Source organism: Rhipicephalus microplus, chromosome 9 (genome assembly GCF_043290135.1).
Source record: "Rhipicephalus microplus isolate Deutch F79 chromosome 9, USDA_Rmic, whole genome shotgun sequence".
Classification (NCBI taxonomy): Eukaryota; Metazoa; Arthropoda; class Arachnida; order Ixodida; family Ixodidae; genus Rhipicephalus; species Rhipicephalus microplus.
Window position 1 is genome coordinate 9,141,924 of NC_134708.1, and position 25,880 is coordinate 9,167,803.

At 41.9% G+C, this 25,880-nt stretch overlaps 1 protein-coding gene across 1 annotated transcript in view; it reads left to right on the top strand.

Moving 5' to 3' along the window:
• Window positions 1-970: 970 nt before the first annotated feature.
• The window catches only part of MED23 (mediator complex subunit 23), a 45,559-nt gene continuing 20,649 nt past the window's right edge, over window positions 971-25,880 (top strand). Inside the window, exons 1-17 of the mRNA XM_037415440.2 lie at window positions 971-1,161; window positions 1,684-1,803; window positions 3,495-3,619; window positions 4,502-4,613; window positions 4,697-4,795; window positions 5,728-5,832; window positions 6,343-6,412; window positions 8,254-8,366; window positions 12,666-12,761; window positions 13,673-13,864; window positions 14,840-14,926; window positions 16,189-16,391; window positions 18,475-18,554; window positions 19,397-19,568; window positions 20,129-20,271; window positions 20,515-20,689; window positions 21,686-21,849. Coding sequence (XP_037271337.2) covers window positions 1,114-1,161; window positions 1,684-1,803; window positions 3,495-3,619; window positions 4,502-4,613; window positions 4,697-4,795; window positions 5,728-5,832; window positions 6,343-6,412; window positions 8,254-8,366; window positions 12,666-12,761; window positions 13,673-13,864; window positions 14,840-14,926; window positions 16,189-16,391; window positions 18,475-18,554; window positions 19,397-19,568; window positions 20,129-20,271; window positions 20,515-20,689; window positions 21,686-21,849 — 2,104 coding nt within the window. The 5' untranslated portion in view covers window positions 971-1,113. The remainder of the gene's footprint in view (window positions 1,162-1,683; window positions 1,804-3,494; window positions 3,620-4,501; window positions 4,614-4,696; window positions 4,796-5,727; window positions 5,833-6,342; window positions 6,413-8,253; window positions 8,367-12,665; window positions 12,762-13,672; window positions 13,865-14,839; window positions 14,927-16,188; window positions 16,392-18,474; window positions 18,555-19,396; window positions 19,569-20,128; window positions 20,272-20,514; window positions 20,690-21,685; window positions 21,850-25,880) is intronic.

A 25,880-nucleotide genomic window follows, 5' to 3' on the forward strand; every position in this document is an offset into this window, starting at 1 on the left:
TAGTGACATGTCAAGTCAGTGCAGGAGATGCATTTTGCAGCGAGGTACAACTCTGTAAGAGTGATAATTGCATTGAATTTCACACTGTCAATTTTAAATAAAGCTGAATCGCAACCTATGGAAATCACTTTGGTTTAGGAAGTGTTCACTATCAACTTTATACCTCGTGCTGCCATTCTAAAATGAGAACTTGATTAATTAGTCTAGATGTTAGCAACAAAGCACTTATTCATTGAAAATGCAAACTGCTAAAATTAAACATTCGTATGGCAACTTATGACAACTAGTGAATGGGTTGATCAGTATTATGCGACTGTGTGGTTTAATATCTAAGATAAGCATCAAGAGGATAACAGCTCTATTTCTGGGGGTTGATGACATACACTAGAACTATATTTCCTAGTTTACTGACATCTTGGGGCTGCACAGCTTACCGAAGAAGAAAATCAGACTGTGCTACTCAATGCTGTTTTTGTCGCGCCGGCAGGTGGCGGCACACAGGTGTAGGCTGGCCACCACTACATGAACTCGAGCGCTAGAATGGTAGTAATGGTAGTGTATAGGTGTTCTGTGCTAGAATAAACTAGACTATCTTGTCACTACCTTCAGAGGGTAGAGGGGCTTGCTGTTGAGTCATGGTGCCGTACTAAATTCACTGGCATTGGGCTGTCGGATGCGAATGCCCAAAACAAAAAGACGTCACCCTTGGCCGCATATTCCGTTTGAATCGGGATCCGAACGAAACTTGCCTTCGTGCTTTTTTTTTTTTTTTTTTTTTTTAGCTGGTGTGACACAGGAGAACCTCACGGACCCTTCCTCGTCCGTGGAACGACGGCAACCAAACAACGTACAAGAACTGAGCGACACTGTTGAAACTTGCTCTCTGCTTCGGCGCGTAGGCCACATGAGAAGGTCAAGCAGACGCTCTATTGCAATGCCGCGGCTCAACCATCATCGACATCGCGATAAATCTTTGTGGCCAGCGGTGCCGGCGTTTTCGCTTTGTGTCAACTATTGTGCGTCAATGGGTCCCGTTCGGAGCGTGCAAGCAAACGGGACCACTCCGATTGTAGACTAGCAAAAGTACAGCTGTGTCGGCAACGATCACCGGCGATGGCAGCGGTGGAAGTACAGGTGACGCGCTACGTCGACAATGTTTTGGTTAGTACCAAGCGCTCAGCTGATACTGCTTCTCTGCACATTTGTGGACCCTAAACCTTCTTCAGTCGTCCTCTAACGCAACAAAACGTTTAAAGCAGTCACAGTTCTTGTTACTCGCTGTAACGTAGACCTATCAGAAAGAAAAAAAGAAGCGAAAGCAATGGGGACGGCTGAGTCTGAACGAATGCTGGAAGTAGGGTGCGGCAAAGGTGAGAAAATTATAAATTACAGAGAGATGGCAATAGAAGAAGGTCTCTGTGGTCTAATATTCTTAATAACGACTGATAACTCGCCCAATTTCCTCGAGGCATTTTGATTTCTGTGCGAGGTACTACATCATAGGTCCATGCCATGCTAGCGAAGGGGATCGTGAGTAAAGCAAGATTCGAAAAACATTGCCGGGTGACCACTAATGCTCGCAGGTGAATGCAGAAGTGCTTTTAAGGTGCACGCACACCTTGCTGCATGTCTTGTGCGCCTTGTGAAACGAGTTTTACTTTGCTGCTGTTCTGTTTGTTTCAGCAAAATGACACGCTGGAGGAGGTGTTCAACTGCTTCATCATCCACTCGCAAGAAGTACAAGAATTCAAGGAGAGGACTTATCAGGAGGACATCAAGACCTTGTTTTCCGGCATCGCACAGGTAACTAACTGTCTGGAGTGCCCGTGTTGTTTCGTTCGTCTTTTAACCTTGTCTAGTGTTGCGAATTCAATGATGAATGATAACATCTCGCCCAACTATCAACTCTTCTGCAACAAATTATTTGTAACTCTCACCGACCGTGATTCTGGTGCAGTGAACCACTCTCGTTTGTTTTTGTTTTCTCTTGTCATATCAAGGACTAGGAAAAGAAAAATTGCCATTTTATTGGGAAGATTTATGGCTTAGGGTGATATGATGATGTAATGTTTGTTGCTTGAGTAAATAACTGAAAATTTGAGAAGTAACATCTAGAATTTGTAACAACTTGATTTTTGCACTGTGCTACCATTTTCATGGAACTACACTTTGCAGTTAAAATCACATCCTCAGAGCAACATGGGCGCACATCAGCGATTTCGAGAAATGAAAAAATGCAGGGGTTTATCATCTATGCAGCTGACAGTATACCATATTAACGAGAACTAACAAGCAATGATGCCAAAGAAATTAAAGGGAATGTTATTTGAAATAATTGTTACGTAAATGTGAAGAAAGAAAAGGGGGCGAACAGATAATGTGCCAATAGCAGGGACTAAGCCTGCAACCTTCAAGTAATGCGTTTGATGCTCTACCACTGAGCTACGGTGACAGTCATCACTTTGTCCACTTTATAGGGTATATATGTGCATTTTGAACATAGGAGCATCGGTCAGTGCCACCTGTTGCCATTACGGCGAGAGTAGAACACTCGTTTTTGCCTGTTGACATCCAAGTACTCAACAGAGGAAGCTGCATAGCCTGATGTAATAGATAGGCAATGTAGTGGTAGAATTTGAATTTGCATCATATGGATTCTTTAAAGGCTGGCTGCAACTAAATTTCACTTGACTATATTGCCTGCAAGTGAGTACTGGTACAATATCACTACTAAAACATTAAAGTGCTCAACTGTACTGGCTGTGTTCTCAACCACTGAACTATCTAGATGAATTCATGGGGCCTGTAGTGGTACAGTTTTCTTGTTAGCAGCTTAAAAATAGCTTTTATGTGGATGTGCATGCACCTGGTGGTGGTAGCCATAACATAGCTTCTCGCACGTTGCCTCCGATATGTTTTCAAAGCCCCCTTATCTCTCAGTCAAGCTGCCCCGCCGCGGTGGTCTAGTGGCTAAGGTACTCGGCTGCTGACCCGCAGGGCACGGGTTCGAATCCCGGCTGCGGCGGCTGCATTTCCGATGGAGGCGGAAATGTTGTAGGCCCGTGTGCTCAGATTTGGGTGCACGTTAAAGAACCCCAGGTGGTCTAAATTTCCGGAGCCCTCCACTACGGCGTCTCTCATAATCATATAGTGGTTTTGGGACGTTAAACCCCACATATCAATCAATCAATCTCAGTCAAGCTGACCAGCCTCATATTCTGGTGTCAGGTCTAGCATGCTATACTGGTGGCTACTTAATTGTTTTGTTTTCAATTTTGGCTTGAAGAAAGACTTCTAGCTTTGCAAGCTTTCCAAGAAGGTTCTGTTGGCTTTTCAAGGGCTAAAAGTTTGCGCTTAGGTACTCCTGTGGGCTCACCACCTGGAACAACGCTCTTAATGCATTATAAGTTCTCCTAAATGGCAAGCACACAGTTTCCACTGCATGGTCATTCCATCATATGAATCTATATTCTACTGTTGTTTATTTGCTCTAGGAATCGCTGGATGCTGCGCTGAAACAGTATGTTACGCTGGTCTCCAACTTGAGCAATCACCGCCAGATGCAAACCTTGTTGTCTCTCCTACACCATGCGGTCACTGCGGGTGTCGTTCAGCCAAAGTGAGTTGACCTTTTTCTGAATGTGCGTGACACTTTTTCTGAGTACATGGATTGCATTGCAATTTTTATACTCTGAAGAAAGTGAAATCATGTTGTGATTATGCTATATAAAATGAGGTTGTGCCATGACCCAATTTTTTTAATTACATTAAGTACTGCCATGAAGATGCCTACAACTAATGCAGCAAGCCTCTTTGATATAATAACAAGAATTGAAAATCTACGTGATGTTTGGCAGCTACTCTAGCTGCAAATTATATTAGTATATAGGAAATGCAGATTTAATGGCTTTTTGTTGCCAATATAAAGAAGATGCGAAAGGGTATAACAAAGTTTACTCGAGCCTTTCTTTTGCTTACTTTCTCTTTTTCTTTGTCAGTGCTATTGTAATTGGGTGCAGTGTGTGAACAGAAAATTCACTTTGCACATGAGAGAGGTTGTGGTGGCGTTCTAATGCTGTGCACTTCTGCTGTTGATTACACTATATCTACATATTGGAATAATCAAAAGGTGAAATTCTTTTTAATAAGCATTCTAGTATAGAAAGATGGAGACGGTTAAGCTCAGTTATATTTAAAGAAACAGTTTATGGTTTGTAGCTGTCATTGGTTTGCCACATGGTTGGATCTAAGTTTGATCGAGTATGTCTCTTTCAGTTCATGGAATTCAAATTTTATATGTAAGTATAAATGCAGAAATTGCTGCTCTCCTGCACTTTACGGTATTGTGAACTTGAGCCGATTGATTGTATTAGGTTAACTGTGAAATAAATATGTACTGGATGCACGATAGGCCTTGTGGACTAGAAGTACTGGCGTTACTAGATAACATTTAAGACTATGTTTGAACGGTGTTTTTAGCATGAAGTTTATGTTCTTACAGGCCTGTATGTGATGCACTTTTGGCCACCGACAAATTCCACTACACTGCAGAAGAGTACTGGTGCCAGTCCTTGTGTCTGATTCAGAAGATTGTGGCCGGAATAGACTACAAGGTTTGTCCTTCATCGCTTAATCTGTGCTCATCCAATTTTACGGGGATTGAGCATCGCTAAACCAATTCTTCAACATTTTTCAGGGTGTTCGTGACCTCCTGAAGGCAATATTCGACAAGGCACTTTCAATTCCTCAGACGGTAAACATATCCATGATGAGGCAGCTGAACACAATCAGTGGAGTAAGTTTGTAATTCTCGCTTTTATCTTTCGGAGTGTCAGCAGGAAGACACAATGACTCAGATCTCAGAAAAGTGAACTAAGCAATGTTTTGATTACAGGTATTTTGTAAACCACTTCAGTGTTTCCAGGTGTTGTCCTGCAGGCTTGGGAAGCCTAACCACATGCATCATGTTCCATCTCATATAATTTCCTTCAATTCAAATTTACATTATCAAAAATTTTGAAGTATGCAAAATAACCAAATAGGAGCGTATTAGTGCACATGCAACTTTTCTGTAAAGGTTGTTTCGCTTCAGTGGAGGGGGCTGTACCATGAAAACAGCTTACAAAGGAAAGCCTGCTCTGCCGCAAACCCCTGCTGCAAAAATGAATGAACATATTATCCTCATATTGATTCGTCATTCTTTTAGTTCAAAAACTTGTGGCACTAATTTATATGCTCCAAGTATAGTAAATTTTAAAACATGATGTATTTTGGAGGTTATCACTTGCATTCTAAGAAGGTCAGATCCTGCTACTATTCGAACTTGTTTCCACTTCCTTTGAACCGAAAAGAATGACATTTGCACATGCCTCGTTTTAATTTTAATGTTGTACATGTTGGTTGGGCCATGTCAAGTATGCTCACTTTTTTTTATGAAATATGATATATAACATTCGAATTTGATTCTAAGTTATTTGACCTAATCACTATTTGCTTCGAATTCACTTTGAACTTAAAATTTACTACTTGCTCTAGCCTACTCGTAAAATGTCATGAACGCAGGGACAAAGCATTTGAAATGCAAATGCAAAGCCTAATGCTTCAGCGAAGTGCACTTCAGTGCAGTAAATTCTTGGTCATCTTGTTTGCATACCTGTTAGCACTATGGCTACACTTTTGGCTACACTTATCTATTCAGTTGAGTGTTGTTTGTCTTACACTTTTCAGGTATTGGAGCACATTTTCGACCGCAATGCTGCTCTGCTGCCAAGCTATCTGATCTTTGATGACGTCCAGAAGCGATTGGCATCAAAGACGAACTGGCCACACTGGGTAGGCTCATGCCAGAGTTCCTGAATAAGGTCTTCAAAAAAGAAAAAAGAAAAAGCCGAGCAGCTCAAACCACTACTCTACATTGCATGAGAATTACATAATGCATTAGCTTTCAGATTTGATCTGCATTTATTGCAGCATATGATGTGAAAATACTTCTTTTATTTTGAAATCTTATGATGATAAACTTTTAAGCCATGGGGACTAGGTGTCTAGTACTGTGCATATATGTATTAATGGTCATGCAGCAGAGTCTATCAATATATTGAGGTGTGTGATTATGTCACCATTCACTGTGACTTTCTACTAATAAAGGCAGTTTTGAAATTTAATGTACATGTATTGTGGTGCAATACTATGACTTGAGAGTGGTATCAGTGTGCTGAAACGTGCATGAAATTGAAACATGTTTGGTTTTTTAATTTTAACTGAGAATGATGTCTATATTCTTGGCAAAGTTCCTGTAACCAAGTTTTCATCTTGAATTGCCATTGTTTTTTTTTTTTCCAGAAATTTGCCAAACTTGTCTCTGACTTTGTAGACAGCTTCCAGCCCTGTGCCCAAATGGTCACCATTGTCGGTGAGTCGCCTCTCTGCTGCTGCATGACATGTTGATACATTGTTTCAGAAAATGCCGCAACAAAGAAGATAACACTTTTGAACTACCACATGAACAAAAGTGGTGACTTTGAACTGAGGTTTTATACGAAATTGCAGAACAAATATGTACACTCACATGGCTATACACAACAAAGCAAAAAAAAAAAAAAAGTACTCATTAAAGGAGTCCTGCAACACTTTTTGAGCATGATCAGAAAATGCTGCGTACAGTAGTAAAGGCTCCAAAAAACACGTGAGCCAAATATTATGGCGCAGCACGTGGCTTGGAATTCATAATAAATCATATAAAAAGTCAACTAAAAATTGCTTACTCTTTAGAAAAATTATGGAAGACGCTCAAAAATCGCTCGTAGAAGGCCATTTATCAGCCGTTGGCTGATTTAAACATGGCGGGCTCGGTCGTTACGGGGATCGCCGCGGAAGGCAACAACTTGCCTATGCGTGCGCGCACGATCACACAGAAAAAGCCATGTATTTGAAGAAGAAAAAAAACAGAGAAAAGTGCTCAAGGTCAAGAGGTGCACGTAATGTATTTTCTTTGCCCTTGCCATCCCTCCCAGCTTAGCTTGCAGCGCTTTCGTCGAGACGAGAGAAGAGAAATTGCGATTGTGACGCGTGACAAACCTTTGTAACTCCACTCGTACTGAACCGATTCTTAAAATTTTTGAAGTACTGGATTCGTAAGGCAATAAATTCTTTTAGTGAATTCATTCCATGGTTACTTAAAAAGTGTATCAGGGCCCCTTTAAGAAGCAAGATTTCTTTATCGTGGAGCTTGATTGAAGGAAAGCTGATATATGAATGTTTATTTTGAGTATTCGTGCGGTTAGAAAGTTTTTTTGTCTTCTCTGTAGCACTGTTTTTTTAAGCAATGCATTCATACCAATTTGCCTACCTGTCAGTCCTCCTTGACTTGTTCACAGTTTTTGTTATGAACACGCTGGAGCAAATAACCTAATGTGCCAGCTGCATTATTGGTATGTCATGCACTGCCATTTTCCATGTTGTGCCTGCTGAGTTTTGCAGATGCGTTTGAACTTTTACTTCCATTCATTCATTCATTCATTCATGGGGCCCCCTGAGGACCCTTGCTAGAATTTGTTACATAGGGGGCTGGGTAGGATGCATGTGAGATGTAACAGAATGTAGAAGTATGATTGCAGAATATAGGTACTGTAGGAAAACGAGAAAAGATGGCTGATGAAGCAGTATTTATATATGAATATCAAGCTATATTTATACAGTAGTAGATATTGTTGGAGAGAACAGTATAAAGCTTAGATGAATATATCTGCACGCAACCACAACCAATGTTCTCATTAATAAACGTTGGTAAACAAGCACTAAAACAAGGGTATATATACATTTACAGATAGCATAAACTACATTACATGACTGGCGACAGTTCCCTACACTATTGCTAAAGTCATGTTTAGTTTCAGTACGTAATGATAAGTTATTCCAGTCAATAGTGGTTCAAGGAGTGCAGGAAGGAGCAAAAAGCAGCATCTCACAAATGATTCTCTTGACTACACAAGAACGGTTATTGCGTGGGGAAATAGCTGAAGCTGGTTTGAAAAAGTGGTCATGCCGAGGTGTGTGGTTGTACAGTTTATGGAAGAGGGAACATTTTCCAAGAATCATTTGAACATAGATGGTATGTTGATGCTCAGATACTCTTGTACTGTCTACAATCGAAATGAAGCTTAATCATGAATAAATTTTAGTAAATTTATCTGGTGTTCATTCTTCATCTGATGAAAAAAACTTGGAACCCCTTTTTTCTTCCTTATGGGCCAGGTCGTTCCAAACTGCGTCCCGTGGTGGGCCATTCTGGGACATGCTGCACTGTCTGGAAGCTTGACCCTAACACGGCCAAGTTTACGATGAAAGGGCAACTGCCTTACAGTGCGGTGAGCAGCTCTTAGCTCCTCTTGTGCACTCTTTGATGGCGGGAAAAGTGTTTTCAACCAAAATGTGCTGTGTTGAATTTGGCTTAAAGGGGCCGCGACATAGTCACCCAACAATTTAGTGTTTTCAGAGAAAACTAGAAGTAGAGGGTCTATTCTGCCTATACATATCTAAAAAGCAGGCCATAAAAAATATTTCAGTTCAAAACAAGCCCTAGAAGTCCCCGGCTTTAAACCTAGACCACCACCGGTGACCGTCATTTTGCTATGGTGTGTGTGACGTGTGCAGCATGGCAGGTGGCATCGGCTACATAAATTTCAGCCGCTTCCACTCATTCACTTTCAATGCCAAACTGGAAAAAGCTAGAACATCTCGATTTCATACTTAGCTTATCACAAAACTATATTGCTCACTGGAATGCAGACGCTCGCACTGCTTGCTTTGCTCTCGAGTGCGCTACTGTTGCCCAACACTCAAGCCACCCACGTGTTTATAAAATTATTCAATTAGTATTTACTCGACAGAATGAGCTATGACTTCACCAACTTATTTGTGAATGCAGAGGAGTTATCCCACACAGCACAAAATATGATAGAAAATAGGGTGTCATGGCCCCTTTAATTGATTTAACTTTCATAGATTGGCAACATTTTTTGCTCTCTGGAGCCGCCATGAAAATATGTTCCAAATATACGACCTCGAAGGAAAATTCTATTCAAACCTAACAGGGCACCAGGTGGATCTGTATGTTGGCTTTTTTATGCAGTCCACTTGAATGGAAAAAATAATAATAATAATAATCATTTTCATAGGGATATACAGTGTGTGCATAGAGAAATATACTTTCGTGAAGAGTGGCCACTTGAGCCTTTCCGCGACCGAGCAAAGAAGGGTCGGAGCAACCTCTAGATGGCGTACCCATACATGCTTCTACTTTTTAGTCAACATGCCTCAGGAAGGGCTATGAAGACCCAAGTTTGGCATCAAATCTTCTTTCAAAAAAAAAAAAAAAAAAAAAATTCTGTTTCTGGAATTCTCTACATCGTGTCCCGCTGAGGAGGTTTAATGCGTTACCACGGAAAATAAGTAATGTCTGACTAGAAAGCATTGTCTTTCTTTATTTGCTTTGGACAAAGGGTACACAATCATGTCGTTTAGATGTACTGCACATGTATTTCCTTTGTAGAAGTATGAGTGTGTAGCCTTGTCGTAAAGACACTCGCTTTCAGAGCATGAGGATACGGGATCAAATCCTACCATCGAAAAAAAAATATTTTTGTTGTTTTATTATGTTGAAGAGATTATCGGGTCTGACCAGCCGCTCATGGGACTGGAAGCAGCGCACTAGCTCGGCCGCAAGGCTTTACGGGAGTGTCCGCTCTTTATGCAAGTATGCTTCTCTATGGTGTGTGTGGATACTTTGTTGCTTTCTGATATACCAAGTTGTGCCATTCTGAGAACACCTAGAAACACCTTATGCATCAATCAACACATGCAACAGTTCATGTGCAAATAAAGAGTTTTAATTTGTCTGCAAACTTCATAGCCATAAACACGAGAGGCTGTGTAGGTGGTGCCATCTGGCGAGGCCGAGATGAACTGGGTAAGCTTAGAATTTCTATTGTAAGAACCTGATGCGTCTTACTTATTTGCTGGTGTGAACTCCTAGCAGTGGCTTAATACCAAATTAGTCGCCTTTTCTAACATTTTTTTATTAAAGGGACTGGCAACTGCTCAGAACATAAAATGAGATGACTGCACGGATTGAAAAATTGTTCCTCCTAGTGTCTTAAAGTAAGCATATTTTTCTCGTCAGAAGGGGAGCTACATTTTTATTTCTTCATTGAAAATCGCCAACATAGCCTTGGTGCCACCTGGTGGCAGAAACTTCAGCTATCCTAGCTGCCCGGTCACGTGATCGTAAACTAGTGTACGTGGTCAATAATTTTCTTGTTGGTATTGAAATATTGTTTGCTTTTTTATAGTAAGATATTACTCCATAAAAACGTACTTATAGGCCTGCGTTAGTAGTGCGCAATAAAGTGGTGCTGCCTTCGCAAGACGTAATAATCCTGTGCTCTCTAACATTTTTTTATTAAAGAGACTGGCAACTGCTCAGAACATAAAATGAGATGACTGCACGGATTGAAAAATTGTTCCTAGTAGTGTCTCAAAGTAACCATATTTTTCTCGTCAGAAGGGGAGCTACATTTTTATTTCTTCATTGAAAATCGTCAACATAGCCTTGGTGCCACCTGGTGGCAGAAACTTCAGCTATCCTAGCTGCCCGGTCACGTGATCGTAAACTAGTGTACGTGGTCAATAATTTTCTTGTTGGTATTGAAATATTGTTTGCTTTTTTATAGTAAGATATTACTCCATAAAAACGTACTTATAGGCCTGCGTTAGTAGTGCGCAATAAAGTGGTGCTGCCTTCGCAAGACGTAATAATCCTGTGCTCTCTAACATTTTTTTATTAAAGAGACTGGCAACTGCTCAGAACATAAAATGAGATGACTGCACGGATTGAAAAATTGTTCCTAGTAGTGTCTCAAAGTAACCATATTTTTCTCGTCAGAAGGGGAGCTACATTTTTATTTCTTCATTGAAAATCGTCAACATAGCCTTGGTGCCACCTGGTGGCAGAAACTTCAGCTATCCTAGCTGCCCGGTCACGTGATCGTAAACTAGTGTACGTGGTCAATAATTTTCTTGTTGGTATTGAAATATTGTTTGCTTTTTTATAGTAAGATATTACTCCATAAAAACGTACTTATAGGCCTGCGTTAGTAGTGCGCAATAAAGTGGTGCTGCCTTCGCAAGACGTAATAATCCTGTGCTCGTCAGTGCTTGGGCAACTTTTCTAAGTGCTCATGAAACCGCGCATGCAGTTTCCAGGTTGCTAAGATTTCGGAGTGATGTGGTTTTTTTACCTATACTTGGTGTCAGAAATGACGTGCAGTGACGTTTTCGGTTACTTGGCTTGGCTCGTGTGTCGAGAAAGTAGCGACAATGGGACAAGCCATCTATGAAACAAATGCATCAATCTTGGGCACAGGTGTACGCGACGCGGTACAAATACGTAGAAGCTGTATAAAGATACATCGTTTAATTGTAACGGCTGCTTATTTTTAAAAATAGTTGTAAAGCTCAGAATAAACATGTTTAAGCCTAGTTACAGGAACTCCTGCGAAAGCAGAACAATGACAGCATGCACAAGTTGCTAGAAGGGCTATCAGCATCGCGATCAATTCTCAGCATTGCTGGACAAAAAGGCACTTCGGTGTTCAGAGCCTTTCAAATAGAAAAACATTGCTTTTAAAATAGCTGCGTGCTTTTGAGAGTAGCTACTGCAGCTGTGAACACTGCGAAGAGTAAGTTTTCGGTTGTGTGGTGAAAAGCTGGGTTGAAAAAAATCGGTTGTCGGTCCCTTTAAAAGAAGCAAAAACAAACAAGCATGTCTGCAATGGTTGGGCGAAGTGTCGTAATGGTCAATGCCGTCATCTGGGAATGCGGTGTTCCGTAAACCCTTTAGCGTACATCAGAATATTCAGCAAGTTAGAAACGTCTATCGTATTCAATTTGCAACCACCTTTTACCACGAAAGCTGTTAGGAGATCACAACAAGGACCGATTCTGGTATCGTAGTCGTCTGCTGCCACCAGTGTCTGTAACTACTGTCATGCAAAAAACTAAATAAAAATACCAAGAACCAAATGGGAATTGATCCCGGGCCCTTTGCATGGCAACGCTGTACTCTACCATTGAGGTACGCTGGTGCTTGAAACTTCGTAGCAAACTGACCCTATGCAGGCTTCACGTTGAGCAAGGAACTGCGTTAAAGTGTGTAATAAGGCATTTTAGAGCAGTAAAGTAATAACCAGGCATCACACAATGTGATTTGCATAACGAGTTGGTCACTTAGTGCTTCAAGCCGTTACAAAAGCCTCACACATAATTTCTTGTCATCAACCACAGCATGAACAAAGCACAAACAATGCTTTACAAGTGTGTAGCAGATACTACGCTTTTCCCGAAGAATGGCGAATAATGGCATAGGGGGCACTCCTCCACTGCAAAAAGAAATTTTGATTTATGGTGTAGAGGGTACCATGCGATTGTGCTTGGAGTAGCTGACTCACGAGTTTGAAAAAAAAAAAAAAAAAACTCTAGAAAGGCCACTATTCCAGCTTTCGCTGCGACTTTGCCGCATGTTCTACACAGGCCTGGCTGTTCTTTTCTTTTTTAAGTGGTCTTTATGAGTGGGTGTGACTGTTGTGTCGATTATGGAATTGCTGCAGGAAGTCCAGCAGCCCCAGACGGAGCTCCTCAGGTACGTGCTGGAGCAGCCGTACTCGAGGGAGATGGTGTGCAGCATGCTGGGACTTTCGAAGCAGGTGAGCACTGAATTGTTGACAAGACCTGGCTATAGCAGGAAACGCATTTGCGGTTTTCTCGTCGGTTGAAGAACCAGAATTTGAGATTGGGGAGGGAGGTAGTTGTAAAGCTTATACATTTTACGCCCCTTGATATGTGGGATTGACTGGCTCTTTAAAACAAAACGCATGGCAACATTGTAGATGTGTGAAAATACGAGTAGGGCTTTTTATTGTTTCGTATGAATGAGAACTCTCGCTATACAACAAGGAATGCTCCCTATGTAAGACGTACTGAGAAATCGAGGACTCCCAATGCAAGGATGCTGTACTAACCACTTCTATTATGACGAACTCCTGGTAAGGCTAATAGGTTTTTGTGAGGTGATCTATTTAACTTCTTAATGAGTCACAGTGTTATGTTTACTGTGTATGCAAAAACGGGAATAGGTATACCCGTCGCAGTGGTTTAGCGGTTATAGTGCTCACTTTCTTACCCGAAAGTTGTTGGATCCAATTTTGATCGTGGCGGCTGGATCTCAATGGAGACAAAATGCTAGGGGTTCATGTACTTTGATTTAGGTGCATGTTAACTAAAAACAGATGGTTAAAATTTCCAGAGCCCTCCAATGCAGCACCTCTCCTAGTAATATCGTGGTTTTGGGGTGTAAAGCTTTAACAATTAATATTTATTATGAAACGGGGTCGGTGAAAAAGACAAGAGATGAGCACTCGTCTTTCGTCTTTTTCATTGTTTCTGTTTTCGTCTGCACGTCAAAGTGCAAGGTTTGCGTGGTTCCTTTGAGTTTTCCTCAATGGCAAACTCAAAGGTGACACCCAAACAAGGTGACATACTTCATGCTTGATGAAGCTGCCACTTTCATAGAAAAGGCCTCGCATGTCGACTGAACGTTCGTCCGTTCCTCTTGCAGCAAAAGCAGCGCTGTCCTGTGCTGGAGCAAGAACTGGTGGCTCTTGTTGTTCGAGCAATGGAGAAGTCGGAACAGGAAGGTCCGGAGGAGCCTATCGAGCTCTTCTGGCAGAACCTATCCAGCCAGCTCATCTACTTCGTGCTTTTCCAGTATGCCAACTTCCCGCACATGGTGCTTGCGTTACACGACCAGGCGAGTCTCTCGTTCACTGTAGGGAGGGCATGCTGGAATGGCTTGAGAGCATTCTTCCCGATTCCTTCTGCCATCTGCAATGTATGCTTTGTTCAGCCCCTAAGGACACCATACTGTTTGCCCACAGGGCCTTAATGCATCCTATTTTTGAGTATTTCTGGGTAACCTACAATTCCTGCCAGTGTGTTGTACTGTTTTGTTATGAATGTATTCTTACATGCTTTATTTGGGACATGTATGCTAGTGTTTCTCTGACTTCATGACTCAGTGTTTTTGTCATTGTTAAAAACAGGAATTTTAGCAAGAAGCACATGATCAGAGTGCTGTAGCATTTCTTACGCTACCGTTAAATACTGCTCTAAATTATTATGCAACATTCTTTTTTTAACATTTCAAGTAAATGCTTGCATTTAGTTCAAAATGCCTGAGATCAACTATGCCAGATGTAGCTGTACTATCCGCCATGGGCATGCAAAAAAGTATTAAAAAATAATACAACAAAAAACAATGCTTTGCTCCTCAGCATGTCTTTGCAATACCTCTATCGCTGTTTGTGATGCCATCAGGGGGCACTAATGATGTCAGCAGGAGAGCAGATGCTGTCATGTTCTCGAAATTTTCATTGCTGCTAACGGGCATAAATGGTTTTGAACACTTCTTTGTCCACATCTTCATAAAGTTCTCATCAAAACTGGTCATTCAAACCGCTAAACACAGCTTATAACTCAAGCTACATTCATCTGCCGATATGTTCTGTAAACTTGCTCTAACGACTTCTTGCTTGTTTCTTGACATTTTAACTAAAACTGTTGTCTTGGCTTACTGTTATCACTGGTAAAAGAGAAATGAAAGCTAAAAGTAAAGAGATTCAGAAAAAGCGTAGATACCACGTGGCTTAGCAGGTTGTGCTGAAATGTGCTTCAGCCTTTTAAACTTAGCCATATCTTACCTAATGAGTACCATTTGTGACTGCAGCTGGTTGGCAAGAACCTGCGCAAGGGCAGAGACCATCTGATGTGGGTTCTACTGCAGTTCATTTCTGGAAGCATCACCAAGAACCCGGTGAGTAAGTGAGCAACATTGAGGATAATTTTATTGAACCATTTCTTCATGCATGCATAGCACAATTCTCAAGTTGCCTAAAGGAAGCGGTTGGCTGTAGTCAGTATCCTGCTGATATATGCACTGAAGCTTCATTACAACAAAGTTGCATCTTAAACAAAAATAAGTTTGTTATGTGCAAAAATTCGTTTTGAAGGTCTATTCCTGGCACTATATATATTGCAAGAGCACTGATCATTCACTTTGTTATAGGTGATCTTTTGTTATGTCTGGGTTCCTTATATTGTGGTGCGAGTGTATCTCTTTAGTAACCCTTATTTCGCATCAACAGCTTACGTACTCTGTCGTCCACCTGCAACATTTTCTATCTCACTGCAGCCCTTACCATAGTTATTTACTTGTGTGCATCTACTGTCAACCGCACAAGTTGAGCAAAAAAAAAAAAAGGCTCAACTAAGTGTCCCCAGCGTACTCGTGCATTCTTTCAGTATACGAAGGGCTCACTGCTGCAAGGAATGAGTGTGTGGATTTTGAACATGCGGGTTTCACTTTTGTTTGATGCAATTGTCAAAAGTTGTCAGGCGACATGAGTTTCAAATTCAAAGTGAAGCTAGCACAGAGGAAGGGTAACAAGCCATGGAAATTTGTCGGTGAGGCAAGCTTGTCAAGCAACAAAGGCAGCTGTAGTGAGGGACTGAGTAAATGTGTTCTGAATTGGTCACCAGTGGTTGTGCTATTCCTTACGGTGGTGTAGTGTAGTTTGAGGCTTCTCTGAGCAGCTCCTCTTACAAAGCATGCACCTAGTAAGCCTTTGTAAGCCTCCTCTTACTAAGCATGCACCTAGTAAAAAAAGCTTTTTTTTTTAAGTAATGTGCCTTATACGAATAAATACTGCTATCCTCAGCTCTCCTTTGTCCATGTTTCTTTTTCTTTGTACCGATTCTCTTTCTTGAACAGCAGTTGTGTGTCTTATATTCTACATGGCATGTGCGGCATTGCATTGGGGATGCATTTAAAAAAAATTCTGGCAGTCTCAATCATCACTTCGAACACCTTATGATCTGCTGTGGAACGTAGAAGTGTGGCAGCTTGTATGACATGATGATAGTTATAGCACGAGAACAGGACGACACAGAGACGAGACAAGACAAGACGTGCCCTTCGTGTCCTTCTTGTCTCTGTGTCGTCATTCTGTTCTCGCGCTTTAACTATCATCTGCTTTGGAACTTTGTGTTTCACTCATTTTTCGTCACTGCGTGCAGCTCAACGATTTCCTGCCGGTGATGAAGCTGTACGACCTGTTGTACCCGGAGAAGGAACCGTTGCCATTTCCAGATGTGACCAAGCCGCACTGCACGCGGGCACTGGCCATCACGTCCATCTGGGTGCACCTGACACGCAAGGCCCAGCTGGAGAAAGTGCGGCTGCAACGGCCCCTGCCGCATGCTTTGGCGACACACCTTGAGTATGCCTACTGTTTGTTGCTAATGTTATGACTTCTTGCTGTATATAAAGGCTTTAATGCTGATTTCAAATACGTAATTAGTTTTCACACAGTTTTTGTTGTTTTCGTTTTGTGCCATGACAATGTGTAAAATATAGTTTGTTTTGGACTAACTTTTTATGCCATTAAGCTATTGTAGTTCTGAGCCATCAATCGCCGATATTGCTGCTCATTAACTGTACAATGCAAAAAACTATTAAGAAAGTGCATACCATTAGACATTTCAATGGACAAGAAAAATTGTAATGTGAGAATTCCTGGAATTCTCAGTCCACACTGATTTCTTGCTTTAGCTTCATAATAGTTAGTGTACAGACGATATTACGTTTTAAAAGAAAAACTTGGACCCTTCACATGTTAAATATCTGGGCAAAATTTCATCCGGATCTGGCTGTCAGAAGTACCGAAAACATGTCTGATTTCAAATAGTTGCCCAAGAAAGGATCTCGAGAAATATGCGTTTTCATGTATAAGTCACAGCTCATCTATGGGGCAGAGATATGTTTTTTAAAGGGATTTCTTCCATCATGAGAGCTTGACAATCATTCTTATTTCGAGCATGTGGCTTTAGTGAACTCCTCATATGAAATGCAATGGCAAGCAGCCAGGTGACAATTTCCAGGACACTCTAGACAATGAGCTCTTTTTAGTTTTTGGTAGCCACATTGTGCTCTTTAAAAGCTACTTTAACCTGCTCTGAGTTTGATTAAAATCTTCAGTTCTTTTGTTGTCAAAGTAGAGAAATTAAGCTTGTGTAAGCAAATAAAAATGAAGAATATGTAATTTTGGAAAAAATTTGAGTTATTTGACTCGTATCTCCCCTTAATGAAGGAGCGCTATCATGTGCCCTATAACAGGAAACACACGAGCACGTGGTGAGTAGCCTAAAACTTTCAAGGCAATCCAAGTATCAGTTGGACTGATACTTGGATTGCTTTGTCAAAAATAAAGTGCAAAGCGCAACCCTTCTGCGCGAACTGTTCTTACTCCAACGGCATATCTGTTTTACCTTTGTGCGAAATGCATTTTACAAATGGCAGCTTGATGTTGTAACACCTTTTGTAGTGCAAAGAGCTTTACAGTTTTTAAAATCATATTTTGCTCTATCTTGATTGGTCTGTTACGTGCACACACATGAGAAAATTGAAAGGCAGTATTTTACGTAGAGGTATAGACACCATGCTGCTTCGCTTACCCATCTTATACTCGTTATTGGCCTGTTATATGCAAACAGGTGTGGTATTTTTATCAACAGTAGCGAGGACCACAGCAACCTCTTTAATTTGTCTCCGACAACGGTAGTCGCAAAGAGCCCTGCTTAGGGTTCGAGACTCTTTGCCACGTGCTTGCGTGTGCATACTCATACTTCCCACAACAGTACAGTTATGCAAACATAGTAGAACACTGCTTACACACTCTCCACTTGTACATTTTCTCATGTTTAAATTAATATCGATGATATCCAGTACCAGCAGGGAACCTACAGACTCCTATGCATTAGAATCCCCTTGTCACATGTAGTACTTTTATATGCAAATGCCTTTAGTTGGACAGGCTTGCACCACATCCTATTCCCTGATGAATACCTACACATAGCTCTATTTTCTGTCATTCATAGCATGCTTTACTCTCTTCGTCTTCATTCAGTCTGTTCTATAGTATAGTTTTAGCTTGCATTAGCGCTGTACATATAAGAAGGAAAGATGACACAGACGTAAAGGAAGGTGGGCATTAGTACCTACTTTTCTTTATGTCGGTTGCACCTTTTCTTGTTATATGTACTGTGCTAATACAAGCTAAGTTCATGGATAATCAAATCGCCTGAGCTACAACACTTATGATAGTACATATATGGTAGTCTGTGTTCAGCAGCTTACCAGGTGATGCTGACAATTACAACTTACCAAAAGGGAATCTCTTTATGCATTCACACTAGCAGCTGTTGAGCAAACCTACGTGCTTGTGCTGCCAGACTAATAAGTAGCAATTAAATAAAATCTATTGTTAGTTGGTAAAAACTTTTCAAATATTTGTCTTTTTTCAGGTATCTGCAACAACCCTTTGTGTCAAATACAACTCTTAGCTTTGGAAGTGACTACTGGATCTCTCTTCTCTGCAATGCATGTAAGTAACACATAATTGATTAATTGATGTGGGTAATGTTCTAGTAGAGCAATGGAATATCTCAAATGGGGGTCCGCGGACCTTAGGTGGTCTGTGAAGCCACTTATATGATCCGCGAAACCCTCGACCGCTTTTTTTTTTAACTTTTTTTTAGTTTAGTCTGGTCGTGACTCAAAGCAATAACCAAAACAGGCTGAATGTGCCTGCTGATATGCACCTCTGTTTAAGCGCGACTGTGCCACGTATTGATGAACTGTCCAAAATGAAGTGATGTGGCACGTTTGATGTTTATGGTAGCGATAAAAGGCAAGTGTTTCACGCCCCAGTTGTGTAAATTTACCTACGTACCCTTCCTGCCCTCCGCTGCAAGAGGTCCCCCATCACTTCCACCAGTCCACAAGGGGTCCCCGACACATCCATGGCTGGGAACCACTTTAGTAGAGCATTATGAGTCACTATGAATGAGAAGGCTGCCAACTCATTTAATCGTACAAATGCACATTTCAATCAAAGCTCGCAAACATAACAGCATTCTGCCTCAATCGGAAGGCAGCCACAGCATTGTGTCTCATCCGCGATCAATAATCGAAAGCCTTGTTGGCGTTCTTGTTCTTAAAAACTTAGCAATCGCTACTTCCCCTTTATGAATGAATCATATTGATAGCACATGCTGTTCATAATCTGTAAATATTAAGTGCACAGTGTTAAATAAAGACCAGGTAATCAAGAGAGACGAGGCTTTTCGTTTAGGTGAAAATGAGCTCCAAAGGAGAGTGTAAGCTTTCTTGAAAGTGTAGGACATCCTGTGTCATGATGACGCGACACCTGGCGTTCCTTTACAGACAGCACGAATCAGGAGTACTTCATGCGCCCGATGGGCATTCTGGCCGAGGCTATCCAGTGCAGCCAGCGCAACCAGGGCTCCATGTCATCGTCAAACTCCAACACGCCCAATCCGACACACCCGTTGGGCATGAATGTGCTCGATTCATTGACAGTTCACACAAAAATGAGGTGGGAACTCTTTTTATGCGAGTTACTTTCAATGTTGCTGGATTGCTCGATCGATACTTAAAATAACAATAATACAGGTGAAAAACTTCTTTTGCCTAATGTACTTGGACTAAACATTTTTCCATGTGTGCCATGAAAGAGTAGTTGTGTGTGACATAAAGTCAGAGGTTGGAAGGGCATGCACACTCTGTGCATAGTGAAGAGGCTTAAAGCATTGTTAGAAGACACTTAAAGGTCTCAAATAAGATAGAAGTTTAGAAAAACATGGAAGCTTAAAGAGGTCAAAAATTCTTTAACACGGGGTGTCACAGGAGCCTTTTGCTTTGACGAGTGTACTTGTCTTTTTCAAGGCTTCAACTCATTGCAGCCATCAAACTGCTTATCGAAACGTCAACTCCTGTGACACCCCACGGACAAGAATATTTCATCTCTTCAATTAATAGTGTCTTATTTTAATGTAGCTACTGTGCAACAAAATCAAGATGCTCATAGCCTTGAACCTTTCTTAAATGTTATCTTGCAATTCAAGTTGTGTATCTCTATTGCATTTTGCTTTCTAGCCTGATCCACAATGTGGTGACACATGTCATGAAGATTCCGCAAGCAAAGTCGACAGTCTCCCTTACGCCAGCACTCATAGAAACCTACAGTCGTCTGCTGGTGTACAGCGAGATCGAATCGCTTGGGATCAAGGGCTTCATCAGTAAGTTCATTGTTTGCGTTTCATTGTTGCCATACACTAAATCAGCTGGGCACTTCATGATGCCTCAGTGTGCATCTTGCCTTCGAACTTTGATACCCATGTTCATTAGGTAGGTCCACTGAGTAATGATGTACGTCTGCTCTCTTTTATTTGCAATGTCACCCATTGTATGTGTAATAGTGTCTCGACCTCGCAAACGGCTGCCATCAAGTCATCGAATGCATGCTTGTTTGATCTGCACAGATCACCTCTTGCCGACGGTGTTCCGTCAGCAGGCATGGGGCATCCTGCACACGCTGCTGGAGATGTTCAGCTACCGGCTGCACCACATTCAGCCACACTACCGCGTCCAGCTGCTGTCGCATCTGCACAGCCTGGCAGCTGTGCCGCAGACTAATCAGACGCAGCTGCACCTCTGGTAGGTTGCCTTCTGCTGGTAGTAGTCTGGCATTTCTGAAGCTTCGTTGAAGAAAGGCAAAGGACATGGACACCAGAATAAAATGTACAACAGCACAAACGCTTTATGTCATCGTATATTTCTTTTTGTTGTCCACGTTTCTTGCCACACTACAACAAAGCTTAGGATCCACTGCCAACAAGCCCACCTGCCCAACCTTATTGACTTGTCTGGTAAATTGGCCCTCATGTCAGGGATCCATCTCTCCAGCAGCAACGATGGAAGTTATCAGAGATGAAAGTGTTGTAAACAGCTTGGTCAAGCCTCTGCAACCACTTCAAGCACTTGCAAAAAGAGCATTATGAAAAGTGAAATGTGTAAAATTGCTCATTCTGTGATATAGCAAAAGATGCTTTTTATTTCTGCAGAAGACATACAGCATTTATTCTTGCATATAGAACACTCTATAAGGATGCTACAAACCCCACATAGTTTGAGAACACCCTCCACATTTGAGAGCAGAAACCAAGGGAGTGCAGCATCAGCAGAAGCTTATAGTTATTCTAAATCAGTTGAGCAATCTGAAATAGTCTCAGTGCATTGCGTTGTTTGATAAGGTGCGTGTAGGCTAAATCAAATGGTAGCTTGTGTGCCTCGGTCTGAAATTATTTTATTTTTGCTGCATCTGTAACCTTGAGAATTCCGCAAAAGTAAGTGTGAGAGAAAGATAAGAAAGATAACGCAGTAGTACAAGCAAAAGCAGACCATTCGCTGTGTAAACAGGATAATCCCAACTTGGCATAAAGGAGCAAACGATCATTTAAATAATTTGATTCTACTGAAAAGTGTTTGTGTGACATATTCAGTGTACATTGCCAACTATGCTAAAACTGATCGTTGAATCTGAACTTTCAGAGCGATTGCTTGCATGGACACGCATTGCTTAATTACCCGTACCTGTATGCCCTCCCCAACTAATCATTGTGTCCCCATTTCTTTTTTGCTTTCCATGCCCAGTGTTGAGAGCACTGCCCTCAAGCTGATCACTGGCCTTGGCAGTGCGGAGGTTCAACCACAGCTGTCTCGCTTCCAGACCGAGCCCAAGACGCTGCTCTCCTCCGAGTCGGAGGAACTGAACAAAGCACTCATTCTGACACTTGCCAGAGCAATACACATCACAGGTGAGAACGGGCACTGTGGTGTAGTAAGTTGGCGAGTCAAGCCTCTCTCGGCAGTCTTTCTCACCTCTGTATTACAAATAAGGCACTGAATAGGCCTTAAAAATAGTAGTGGTGAATTTCCTTTTTGTTTTTAAATTCTTGATAAAGTTGCATTTTGGTTCGTAAGAATATAAACTTGAGCGAGTCGGTAGGCGTTCATTTATGGTTCAAGCGGCGCGCACAAGACAAAGATGAAGAAAAAGAAGCACAATTTGTAGCACATTTTGGTGTTTTGTATGTGCATTCTCAGTGTAAGTAAATGCCTTCGTTTGCCCTTCTTGTGTGTCGAGTGGTTGACCGAGTGTTTATTTCTGGGTGGCAAATCACATATTACAAGTACGCATTGTCCTGTGCCCAATGGCTAGCTAAAGTTTCAAATATGCATAGCTCAAGCAAATCCAAATGAAGCTACAGAGAAAAAAAATTTGGTAAGGGTAAGTGTGAATTCTTGGTAACAATCCAAAAGAAGTCAAATTTGTAGAGATGTAGTCACTTCAACTGAGATCAAGGTAAAGACTTTGTGCATATAGAAGACAGTTGCTATCACAATTGAGAGACATCCAACTTCATGTCCATGCGAAATGTGCACTGAAAATTTTTGAGCAGTGCAAATATGGTGTGATGTAAGATCATTTTGAGAAAATATACGTAATGATCAGTACTAAACATAATAATTAGACCTTTGCAAATAGCAGCATTTTGGGTGCTAAGCAAATTCGAATATCAAAGTTTGAGTGTGAATCAAATCAATTATTTTTCAAACAGCTGTTGAATATTTGTTTATTAATTTTCGAATGTTTCGAAATTAAAGTATGAAAAAAAGGTTTCAGAGGATCGCTAAACACATTCTTATATGATACGAACATGGAAATGCTTCCTTTGGCCAGGTTGGTGAAGTGCTAAAGGGACAGTGTTGCCTAGTTTTATTAAGGATGAGGCATTGCAGAGACTGAATGGTAATAATTTAAATGATTTGGTGCAATTAGTGTGGTGTCACAACACTTTGTTCGTGAAAGAAAAAGACACCACTTCCTCCAGATCTTCCCTCTTCAACTTCTGCGGTGGTCCAAATGATTTGGGGGACATTGCTTTGCTCCCATCAAGTTCAAAGTTGCTAATCTGCCCTGCCGCAGTGGTCTAGTGACTAAGGTACTCGGCTGCTGACCCGCAGGTCACGAGATCAAATCCCGGCTGCGGCGGCTGTATTTTCGATGGAGGCAAAAATGCTGTAAGCCCGTGGGCTTAGATTAAGGTGCATGTTAAAGATCCCCAGGTGGTCAAAATTTCCACAGGCCTCCACTACGGCGTCTCTCATAATCATATAGTGGTTTTGGGACGTTAAACCCCACTTATCATAATCTGCCCTGCAGGCATCAACATATCAAAACATCTGAAATCGCGAATACTGAAAATCTTCGTCCGATGTTTTTTAACTTCATGGTTCGAAATGGCATTGATTAAAACTGTCACCTTTGCTGCGTAGGTTCGAATCAGCGCTTTCTAGAGTTAATTTCATTATGGCCTTAGTGGAACCCTAAAAGCAACTTTGCCGCTATACTAGAGTGTGATGTGGTGAAGTTAATAAAAAACAACTATGAAGGGGTCATTGTAGTGATGCAGTGCACCTCCATGTTGGGACCAGAGTTTTCTCAAGTCAGTACATTTCGACCATAGCAGAGTCTTCAATTCAGCTTTGTCGCAATGCGAGAGTGTGATGGGGTCAAGCATATATAAAAAAAAATTAGGAGGGTCTCATTGTGTAATCGGACGTTGAACTATTTGTCTTTGGAAGTATGAATGCTTCGAATAGTGAAGTTCCCTTTTGAATCGAATCAAATAACAAGCACTATTATAAACACATTCAAAAGTTTGAATACAGTAAAAGCTCGTTAATTCGGATTTCACGGGACCAAAAAAACTGTCCAAATTAACCGAATGCCGAATTAACGAATGAACAGGGAAAACAACATTTAAAATCAAGCTGCAGAAGCGTACCTTTATTTGTTGAAGTATTTTGTAATTGTCGTCTGCGTTTTCGCGCAGATTCCAGCTGACATCACAATTTTTCTTAACTGTTCCAAATGGCCAACAGCACGCAAGCTGTCGGGAGTGTTCAGGCAAGCGTCCTCTAATATTAACAGCGCCTCCGAGACTTCCCGTGAGGTGCGATGAGGTCGCGGCTGTATCTCCTCACATGATTCTTCGTCGAAATCGTGGTCTTCATGGGCGCCCGTGACATCATTAATAATCTCTTGATCGGTCAGGAGACCACTCGTGGCGACACCATGATCAATCGCGATGTAGTCCTGAATGGTCACATCTGTGGGAAGGACAGCATCGAAAGTCGGGTAGTCATCGTCGGTGGACTCGGTCGGTGGACTCTGCCACTTTTTCGGCGTTGCCATCACTGTAGCGCACGATGGCAGTGGCAAGCAAATACGGTCACAATGGAAGAAAAAGAGAACTCCGCAAGAAGAGATGGTTCCGACACGACAACACAAGGGAAAATGGCGTCGGAGGCGCTGAGTGGAGAAGAAAGAAGACGCCGACGTTCGGTGACGCTGCGATCGCCCCCACTAGTTGATGATGATGGCGATGCCACTCAGGTTTCAGTTTCACTCCAGTGGTGCCAGCGCTTCTTTATCACACTTTTGTGTAGCAGCAGCCATCAGCATTTGTCCGAATTAAGCGGTGCGGAGCCGAATGCCGACGAAATAACGAAGGTTTGGTCCCATAGATTAACATGCACTTTGGCCGGGACCAATAGAGCCGTGCGAATTATCCGAATTTCCGAATTAACGGGTGTCGAATTAACGAGCTTTTACTCTATATGCCCACCCCTAATAATAATACACATTAAAAGTTTATTAATGAGATATACAAGCACTTAATTTTAACCACGAAATAGACAGGCAAGTCTGATGTGATGGCATAGCAAGTATGATGCTCGGCTGCTGACCCGAAGGTCGTGGGATTAAGCCCGGCCGCAGTGCTGTGTCTCGATGGAGGCGAAATGTTTGGGGCCCGTCTGCTGTGCGGCGTCGGTGCACGTTAAAGAACAACAGGTGGGCGAAGTTTCCAGAGCCCTTCACTATATCGTCCCTCATAATCACATCGTAGTTCTGGGACGTCAAGCCCAGTTTTTATTACACTCAAAGCTCGATACAATGAACCTGGATACAATGAAATATCGGTTATAACGAAGTAAGTGAGGAATGGCTTTGTCATTGGTACAGTGCTACAAATATATGTTTTATAACGAATTGTTGGATATAGCGAAGTATTTTCGTGGCAGGTGTGACTGTCATAATGAGGTTTGAGTGCATTATAATATAGTATAGGCTACAAAGTTACCGTAATTACTCGAATCTAACGCGCACCTTTTTTCCGGTTAAGCGAGTTCATAAATCCCATGCGCGTTAGAATCGAGTACGAACAAAAAAATTACCGTCAATCTATTGCCATCGCAAATCCGAAATGGCCGCCCCCTACGTGCGTCGGCATGGCGCGTCGGCTGTTTCTGCCTATGTGTTTCACATGTGCGGCACTTCGTACGTGTGCTGAGGAGTTCGTCATCTAGTAGTGCATTAGCATCGACGGCGTGGAAGGGCCGATTCCAAAAACTCAGGTGCACCACGATGCCGCTTTTAAAAGAAAAGTCATCGCGTGTGCAGAAACGGACGGAAATCGGGCCGCATCGCGGTCGTTCCCGAAACGTGCATGCGGGACCGGCGGAAACAAAAGCAGAAGATTGTCGACAGCAAAGCTTCACGCAAAGGCTTCAGTGAACCACAGCAGGGTCGGTTTCCGCAAATTAAAGAGCTGCTCGGCAAGTATGTGCTTGAGCAGCGAGCGGCAGAGCGCCCCGTGACGACAGAACTGCCCCCAGTGCGGGCTATGCAATTAGTCTTAGAAAAAGGTCTAATGCGGAGCCAGTTTAAAGCGAGCAGGTGCTGGCTAATTAACTATATGAAGAGGAAAGGCTCTTCCCT